At 48.8% G+C, this 10,251-nt stretch overlaps 1 protein-coding gene across 1 annotated transcript; it reads right to left on the reverse strand.

The window, feature by feature from the left end:
* Nucleotides 1-135: 135 nt before the first annotated feature.
* Nucleotides 136-9,940, reverse strand: LOC122370344 (the record flags this gene model as incomplete). The annotated part of the gene is made up of 5 exons (XM_043345849.1): nt 9,719-9,940; nt 2,229-2,506; nt 1,368-1,442; nt 593-729; nt 136-270 (listed from the first exon to the last, which is right to left on the reverse strand). Coding segments are annotated over exons 2-5 (560 nt in total), but the record flags the coding sequence as incomplete, so codon positions are not given.
* Nucleotides 9,941-10,251: the final 311 nt, after the last annotated feature.

The raw sequence follows: 10,251 nt of genomic DNA on the forward strand, positions 1-10,251 counted from the left end.
AAAAGCAAATTTTTGTAATTTATTGCAGCGACCTAAAACAATTTGAATTTTATCATAGTGTGCATGTTTCTAGACCAATAAAAGCTCAATAAACTATTAAGATATACATAAGTGGATTTCGGAGTAGCCACCCACCTCATCAACCTCCTGGAGCAGATGTGGTAGCGGCGCAGCGTGACGTCGGCCACCTCGGCCACCACCGGCTCCAGCAGCTGCTCCGGCAGCGTCTCCGTGATGACACACATGATGTTCTGCAGGCTGGCGCTCAGCCTGAAGCGCAGAAACGGCCGCTGTTAGAAAGCCTTCATCGGACAGCGTGGCTCACTGCACAACGGCGCTTCATCCGCAGACGGCACAGCCGTGGGCTAGATAAATACCCGGACGTTGAGGAAGTGAAATGATATTTTGTTCCACTTCAACCCTCTATACAAGCTTAGTCGAAGGAATGTGCATTCCGGTCAATGAAAGATACAATAAAATAACTAAAATAAACGATACAATAATTTATCGAGGCACTTAAAACGGAACACATAACGCAGCAGTAAATGTGCCTGGTTCCCGTCCACCGACCCGCCCCGTCTGGCTCACTCACATGAACATCTGGTCGACGAGCCGCAGTGTCTGATTGCCGCAGGTCTGGTGTGACTTGTTGATCTCGTCCACCATCAGGTGCAGATGGATGGCCTCGTACAGAGAGCTCCGGTACAGCTCCAGCAGCGCGTGCTGACGCTGTACAGAATGGGGGGGCGAGCCCGGTCAGATCAGCAGAGAAAGAAATTTGGAGGGCGATAGAGTAGTGTTACTCAGCATACCTATGCAGGTACAGCGCTTCTCCAGCAATGAGTATTGAGTAATTCGTCTATAAATTAAATGTAAAAGCTACATTTCGAGCTCCACCCAGCGTCATAAGCGCCTGTCGCTGTTCTCTGCTGTATAAGGCGGCGCTTGCAAATGTGTCGTGACGCGCTACATTGAGTACGGCGGGTCCATCTAATATCCGAGTCCAATGTATGACCGTGGGTGTGGCCGGCTCAAGTCTAGTCACGGCCTCAGTCTGCCCTCGACTGACCGGGTGGTCATCGATACTGAGAGCTCACGCTTGCGTAACTCGGACTCCCGACAGCGGCATGGCTCATGAGGCGCCGCCCCCGCCTTCTCCCCATGTCCAAAGGGGTGGGGTGGGGGATATGAATGCCGACCTGTGCCCTGTCTGTATCCCATCATGCAGTGTGGGTGTGTGGGACCGGCGACCGCCCGAGTGCAAAGTAAAGTAATCTTGTAAAGGAGCTATGCATCTATATCTAATAGCACAATTGGCCTGGACGCCGACCGCGTGGTGCTAGCCTCTCATGTGTCGTTGCACTCACCGGGAGGCCCGACAGGGAGAGCGGTGGCACGCGCTGGCTGCCCAGCTGCGGTAGACCGCTGCAGTCGGGTACGGCCTGCAAAACACACATACAGGGCAACTGTGAATGGCTAAATGCTGATGGTGGTGCACGGTCATCAATGGAACATAAAACAACCGGCTGTAACTTATGAAAAGTAAATGTTCATATATATGCATTAAAAGAAACGGCAATACACCGCGGGTATGTAAGAAAACATTCAAGTTAACAAACAGTATATGTTACATTTAACAAGCTTAAATTAAAAAATAACATGATTATTACATAACACCTTCCGTACAAGTTTCTTTTTGTCCAGACAGCTGAGTACCGGAATGCCTTAGACGAAAGACTTTCGCGGGTGCTCAATGGCGATAAACGGCCGCTCTTCGACTAAGCAGATCCAGGCCCCAGAAAAGAATGCAATGTTTTGCTCCCTATGAGCGTTCCATTGTTTATAATTCGGCTTTTCCGATCCCTCTTACCAATTATCAGGACAGACTTCGACTTCTCAAAACCCAATCGCTTTGGGCCGAGCGGTCACCATAATCTGACGTGAGTAGCTCTTATCAGAGCAAATCAAATGCGTTAACCCTCGCCGGCAATACACCATTTTGCGTCCTTCGACGGCACAAGGGGGGGGTACGACCCCCCCTTGAGTTTGGCCCCTGATCAAGCTAGAGCTTTGCGGAAAAAACGAGCGTGTTGCCCGTGACGAGAGGAAGCCAATGATACCCAATTTTAAGGTCCTAGGTCATTGGTTGACCTTTCAGGTCAGGTCAATGACCCAAACATCGGGAAAATCGGGACCTGTTAGAACGTCGTAAAGTGTGGTTGGCGTACCGCAAACTCTCGCAGCTGGCTGGCCAGGGTGCTGGCGCGGTGCAGCTCGATGGCCAGCTCCTCGGCTCGCTGCTGCTCAGCGGGCAGGTGCTGACGGGACGGAGGAGAGCGGACGCGCGGCAGCAGCGCGCCCGTCAGCGACACCTGGCACGGGTTCAGCAGCCGCGACAGGAAGGCCAGCTCGCTGACCAGCACCAGCTCCTCGCCGGCCATATCGACTGGTGGAGGGGGCAGCAGCAGCTCGCGGCGGCTGGCCGGCAGTGCCGCGCATAACACTGCTGCAAGAAGGGGGGAGGTGTCAGTGACACAGCGCAGAGCGCCGCTGTCAGAATTGAGGGAGGTGTAAGAATGTAGCGCCGCGTACAACACCGCTGTCACGAGGGATGTGTCAGATCCGCTGCTAGGAGGGAGCTTCTTATCGTGGTTCATAAGTCATGTGTCAGTGGACGATTGCACGATATAGAACTGAATCCGCTACAGCGCTCTAGACATCTTTTTAATGTTGTGAATGTGACCAACGTGTCGTCGCTGTTACCAATAGAAAATATTTTCCGTTTAAGAACTTAAGAGTGCCACCCTCATATTTTCGACTGCTGTCATAGCTATACTGTTAATTAATTCAATTACTTAATTCAGTTACAGCTATTAAAGGTAGTGTGCCAGCTTTCCTGGACCGTATGGAGTTAATGGCCCACATAAGGAGAACCGGATTTTTAGAACTTATCCATACCTTCAAAACTCATGGAAACGTCTTAAATTCTTCAAATTTTGAGTACCCCAGTGCGAAATTCGCCCCGACGGGTTGTCGGTCGTACCCCAACCACATTTCACACCACTATGAACAATAAATGCACACACTGAAATCGCTATTACCGATATGCTCATCCAATCAAGTTTCGATAAACCCGTTCATCATCATCTCCTGCGGTTTCGAACACGCCTGTTAGGTGGTGCGGTAGACCGCGCCCAAAGCCAGGGCCCCGGTAACGTGAGGTAGCCGAGTCGGGGCAGCGTGCGCTGACCCAAGCCGGGGCCGCGCGTCCTCCCGGTGTCATGTGATAGCCCGGGGCTGCCCGCGGGGATGCGGTAGACCGCGCCCAAAGCTGCGGCCCCGGCTTGGGTCAGCGCACGCTGCCCCGACTCAGCTACCTCACGTTACCGGGGCCCTGGCTTTGGGCGCGGCTTCTGCTCATACTTTGTGGTGCGGTGGTGGTGCGTCGGGCCGCGCGCTCTGACTTCGGCCAAGAAAAATGCGTCAGCTGATCATTGTCATTTCTGCCACTTGCGTGTGGTGAAATGGGGTCATAACTAAGAGACGGCTTTTTCATATCAATTATTTTACATAAAATCATATTTCAAACCATAAATAATGTTCGACAGCCAAATAAAAGAAACAATACCAATACAGGCTTACAGTTTAAGGCTCGACATTGTGTTGTCTACGATTAGACAGCTGATAACTCATTCCCGTACCTACGTCGTAACTCTATAATGACCTTTGCTTATTGTCACATGTGCGCCGCATTCGCGATTGTTGCCGACGCCTGTTTGCAGCTCAGCCCACTACAGTTGTTATACATATCGAAAAACCGATAAACTTTTAGGCGAAAAAGGCACTATTCCAGGCCCATTTTTGATTTTCTTTGCGATATTAGGTAAAAACAGAAGCTTCTTATCCTAGGAAAAATAAAATGGGAAATCTTTCAAAGGTGGCACACTACCTTTAAATTGTAACACTGGTCACTGGACCCAATCGGATGCGCCAAGGCTGTTTTTCGCATCCCGGAGGAAGGGGCCGTCGCCAAACTGTACCGACTGCCGGCAGACTGTGCCGCCCGGCAGTAGTGCAATGCGGCACAGTCTACCCTACACCGCAGCGACAAACTTATGCCGGCAGCCCATGTTAAAGAGGCTAAGGACACTTGCAACGACCTGCATAGATGGGAGTGGAATACTATTCGTCAGCCAGATTAGCGGCGGAACACCTTCAATCAATCAATGCCGACTTTTGGTCCCATTCTTTCCATGCAACGCCCATAGGGCTAATGCTAAAATGCCAAAATCAAAGGGGGGCACGGTGCCTCGGTGCCCTCCCCGTTCCGCCGCCTATGTCATCAGCATTCAGCAACATTTCTTTGCAATCCCATACAAGTGTTAAGTCATGCAAACGTTATTTTATTTTGTCACATCACATACGATTTTGAATGTAAAGCCAAAGCAGTCGGCTGCCTATGGTCATTCGGGGAATTTGAAGTAACATGTATATTGTATATGTAAAAATGTCCACATTTTTAGGCTATTTGGAGAATTTCAAGTAACATGTACAGGTAGTAAAAATGTACACATGGTCATTGACGAGGGGCGAATAAAGTGTCATTATTGCCCAAACATCGCCTTCCAAAGTCACGTTATTGTACGCAGTTCTTAGATATATTGCTATGAACGTTTTGTGAGCTTTCAGCTATAAGTTTTGGGCTTCACTCGTTCCTAGGCAAGGGTTCCGCCACCCACCGGGGTAGGGGGCATGTCCCCCCCCCCAACCAAAATGTTGGGGGACATACTATCTTTTGTGCCCCCAAAACTCGGCTCTGCTGCAGGCAAGATTCTTACAGATAGAATAGAAGAGGCTGCAGGTAGATAAACCGAATATTCTTTCTGACACCGAAAACAGAACATGGTACAAAGATTCGGAACCCTTGTTCCTAGAGGGCATTCATAAAAAAATATTGTTAGTGATCACTTCTGCACAATGTAATCCATAGCTTGCAGAAATTGTGAAACTAAACGTGTGCACTGTGAACGAAGACTTCAAAACAACGCTAATATCAACGACAGTGCAAGCCCGGCATAAGTTTGTCGCTGTGGTGTAGGGTAGACTGTGCCGCATTACACTATTGCCGGGCAGCACAGTCTACCGGCAGTCGGTACAGTTTGGCGACGGCCGGGACGCGACAAACAGCCTTGGCGCATCCTATCGTGTCCAGGGCTCAACTTCTTTTGGCTGGATTTTTTTCGGAGGCATTGATCAAGCCTGAAAAGGGTTTTTGAAACACTTGCAAAGACTTTCAAAGGAGCCAATCAAAATGCTTTCTTTAAAAATTTGCATATCTAGCTTTGATATTCGATACTCTTATAGTTACTTTACATCACAGGTGGAGTAACTATGATAAGAAATATGATATCGCATAGCATCTCAATTCCTTTTAGTCAATATTCAACGTATAGTCAATTCCTATACATATAGTCATATAGTCAATCAAACATATAGTCAATATATAGTCAATTCCTTTTACTCAATTCAATTCCTTTCCTCAATTCCCCTATTTGTCGTGTCCTCTAACACCGTTTTCATGATAACCTGTAATGTGACGACTAACGAACTTTATAACCTTTGAGCCATGTGAAGATTTTGCTACGTTGGGACACTGAACTGATATAGTTGGGCTCAGGAAATAATGCTATGTATAGAAACCAATAACTCCTGCTTTGTGGAAAGCTGCCGGTAATATGATTTGAGAAGCCTACGACAGCTTTAGGAGATATTGGCATGTTTCTGGCGAGGAGTCAGCTTTAGATGCCCGGGATTTGGCCTGAGATATAAAAGTACAAGATGCAAATGGAAAAAGCTTACCGTTACTCCTATAGCAAAGCAGTAGCGGCGGAACACCTTCAATTAAGGGGGGGGCACTGCCGACTTTTGGTCCCATTCTTTCCATGCAACGCCAATAGGGCCAATGTTAAAATGCCAAAATCAAGGTGGGGCACGATGTTCCCCCGTTCCGTCGCCTATGTCGCAAAGCATATTTAGCTTCTGTAGCCACGACAGATGTAGTCAGTTGTTCTATTCTTTATGTATCTGGAGTGATCTGCGTCACAAATTCATATTTTCATTTAAATGTTTCAACTCAGTGCTTCTTTTTCACACTTACCATTCATGCAAATTACTGAACCCAGAACCAACAGGGCAAAATGACCACCTACTGTCATTATCGTCCCTTCACGGCACTGGCAACAGTTCACTAACCACGGCCTACCTAAATCTCCTCAGAGAAGGGCTCATATGCTGGCTCATGGGTCGAAAGGAGAGCGCCGGCAGCAGAGCGTCGGCGGCGGACCATACCTGGGAGGCAGAGTGCCAGCGCGGCGACGGCAGTGGTGCTCGAGCAGCTTCGGGCAGCCATCACAGAGCCGGGAGTACGTGTGTGCAACTGTCGCGCCGCCGAGACAGGGTGTCCGACGGCCGGAGTCGGCCGTCTTTATAGTCTGTCAGCGTCGGCGACCACCCACCGGCGGCGCACGGTCCGGTCACCGGCTCACCTGGTCATACCGACGGCAGTCCGCCTGCGCAGCCGCTGCTCCTCGACACCGCAGCGGCCAGAAGGTGCCCGACCGCGACACCGTCCACCGTCTGCCGACCCGGCGCGGCGGCCGCCCACCGCCGCCGAGCGCCCAGCTCTGTCACACCGAATGACAACTCCAAATGCAGTGAATGAACGCGAACGATGGGTTCCCGGAAAGGTCAGATCGGTGGCCGACTGCCACTATGGGTGTGGTGACTCGTCTGACTACGGATGAGCCCCCCAGACCAGAAGACGGAAGTGGGAATGGACTGTGAACTTTGGACGATCGTGGTGACCTTATGAGCTCGCCTCCGAGATCTCCGTCCGCCATTTTCATATCCTCCTTTCGTGGGAAGGAGATCACATGCAAAATACAGACAGATATTATCTGGTATGCATGCATTTCTATTATTCATTTTGCCATCTAAGGTCTTTACTTGCTCCTTTATCTTTTACGTAATTCGAAAAGGCATTACCATAAACGAGATGGAGTGACCGAAAGAGTCGATGGGGGGGGGGGGGGGGGATGGTCGGTGCTGAGGCACACGCAGACGGATCAGCCCCATTCATCGAAGGCTGCACTTCTCTGATTGGAATATACCTCTCTGCAGTACCTCTCTGCTTCTCTGATTGGGATATATCACCTGAGAGAGCAGCTATGCCCCGCTGACAATGCTTACAAGCAACGCGACTGCCCAGTTGGAGCCCCTTTTCTGTACCAAAGAGGACTTTTAGGCTAAATGGGGATAAATCTGTGGACATTGACTCAGTATCGCGAAGCCGCGGCCCGTATTGGTCTCCCACAATGTCCGATCTATCCGTGAAAACTAGCGAGAGTGCCTGCAACATGTTAGGCACTGGTCAGGTCAGGAAACCGATCGGTATCTGTCATGCAGTATGCCATTCAATTCAGATACTATAGGGTGCGTCAGTCAATAGTTTTGATACCTTACAAATCGTCCTCCTTTCAGTAAAGATAATGCAATAGATTCATTGCAACGGTCAATCCATGAAGCTGGGTACAGCGTGAGACACCAGCAGGTATGCTAGGCACAAAGTTATGGAGATGCTAAGGGCTGATATTTGCCCAGGTCCACCTAAGCGCCTTTTCGAGCTGTCCCGGGTCGCTGGGTGGTCCAGTCTCGTCAAGCTCCTGATGCACTACTCTTTGAGGTAATGTGATTAGATTTAGGTTAGAGATGTTCCATAGCCATGTGTCGTTCGCCAAGATATCGGATAGGTGCTCTTGGCGCCACCTTTAAGTTCTGGCAGACCGATGAGCAGGAGCACCGTCCTGCATGAAAAGGCTGGCTGGCCTGATTTTCCGTTAATTTTGCTCCTACACGAGTTTTATGGGCCTTGAATACGAGTGTCCCTCCAACACTGATGGAAAATTGTCCCAGACACTGGATGATTCTATTAACCCTCGCCGGCACAAGGGGGGGGGTTGATGCAACCCCCCTTAGGTTTTTCGCGAATAACTCGCGTAAAAAGCAGCCGATCGCGACGGAACTTTAGTACCTCGCATTAATCAATTTTACACCTACCCTGAAAATTTCATGACCCTGACCCAAATGACCTTTGACCTGTGACCTACTTTCCGAGACCATGTTTGGCTGGAATCGCGATTCGGCGTATGTCGGCTCGCATTAACCGCGCGTTTGCAAGCTTTTCGTGGTTTCAAACGTTCAAACATGTGAGTTGATGTTGCTCCCATACATTAGGGTGGATGTCAAGGTCACCTGAGGGTCAGGTCAGGTCATTGACCTTTGGTGACCTCGGTTCACTTCTTCGAGTTTTACATGTTTCTAGGCTAGTTTTTGGAGCTGATTTAGAATTTAGCAACCTTTTGAACAATTACGAAGTAGTTTTGGTGCCTTCGTAACATGTTACGAAGCTGTCAGAGGCGGTTGACACGTATTACGAATACCCGTCACGACCCCTACCGGTTGACCTGACCTGACCTGACCCGATCTGGTCTAAATGCTTACCTAAAGACATCATCTCTGATCAAAACCTACACGATATTCGTGATCGGCACCTCGGAAAACCCCACAGCAGCCACACTTTACAACTTTCTAACAGGTCCCGATTTTCCCGATTTTCGGGTCATTGACCTGACCTGGAAGGTCACCCGATGACCTAGGACCCTAAAATCTGATTGACAGTAGCAGATGCACCTTGACCAGAGTCGCGTGTCACCTCCAGGCTGGAGAGGTTAAGAAATTGGCATAAACTTATAAGGTGGCCTGATAGAAAAAATCGTGATATAGGTAGGTATACAGGTTGCAAGTATTTACTTATGGCATCATTACATCCTGTAACTTTCAATGGGCTCTGTCATCTACTAAGTTGTGGCTCTGACACGGTTGCAAACTTGCAAAGAAGTAATTTGAGGTCGGGCCATTTAAAGTGACCTGGTCACTGGTGGCCCGACCTTGGAAGATAGCAGGCCATAGCCCATAACTTACACACAACGCATAAAATTGATGAGGAAACAGTTATGTCCTTTTTCGCGCCGGGGGCAGTGTTTCCGCTATTCACGAAAAACGTCGGGGGGGGGGGGGAGGGGCGGATCAACCCCTCGGGGCTTGAGTTGATTTCTAGGAGGCTAAGATTACCTCAACTGGCGATTTTTCGTCAGCAAGACTAGCCTCTTTTCGGCCAGTTTCAGGCTTCAAAACGTCTAATCCATAGGCGTAGGAACAGGGGGGGGGCCGGGGGGGGGCATGCCCCCCCCACTTTCGGAGGTGGGGGGGCCAGCAATGTTAACTGCCCCCCCCCCCCCCACTTTTTGCTGACTTAAGTGTCTGTCTGTACCTAACCTACCACCCGGTAACTTGACAACTATTCAGCTTGCCCTTTAATGAGGATTCCTTTTAGTTTCTACAGCGTTATTGACCGCAATTTCCTTCACTCAATGAAGGAAACCATATCAGAGACAAGACTGTGAGTCCTGGTGACAGCATTTTGTTGAATACGAGGCGCGGGACAGCCAGCACTAAAAAGGTATAGGCAATACTAAGACAATACTAGCACGGTGCAGGAGAATGCGTATACAAACGACCAACGCTTGACCTTATCTGCTTGGGGTAGTGTCTTGAACTCGTTGACTGTTGTGGCAGACACAACTTGTGGCGGGATACTAACCTGAACCTCGATTCGTAGATAAACACCGAAATTGAAATGATCGTAACCGTACGAACTCAGGTCGCAACTTGCTCGCAACGATGACAAGTCCGACAAGTCCAAGGCCGACAAGTCAAAATCCAAACCAAAATATTTCAACAGATTGCTCTCTGCAGGCTGCAGCTGTGCGACTTGTGTGCGACTAAAACAAAATGAAACTGATCAACCAAGGCTGATCAACAATAAATGTCACCTTTTGGTCTTGCCTAGAAAAACTAATGTAGTCTGCTTTATGATAAATGCCGGTTGATATGTTTGACGAGCCTATCGGTTGATATGTTTTAATATTTTAGTTTTACCTAACAGTTTACTTTCATGTTAAATTTTCATTCACATTGTCAGAAAAAATTAATAAATCAATTTACATACCTACTATCAACGAAAAAAATCACACTATATATCTATTTGAGTTCAAATGCAATTGTTCACAAATGTTCCTGGTTCTGAGCGATGACTATCATTTGGTATTGACTAGCAAATTAAAAAAAAGCAGA

This window comes from Amphibalanus amphitrite, unplaced genomic scaffold (assembly GCF_019059575.1).
Source record: "Amphibalanus amphitrite isolate SeventyFive unplaced genomic scaffold, NRLGWU_Aamphi_draft 001125F_arrow, whole genome shotgun sequence".
Classification (NCBI taxonomy): Eukaryota; Metazoa; Arthropoda; class Thecostraca; order Balanomorpha; family Balanidae; genus Amphibalanus; species Amphibalanus amphitrite.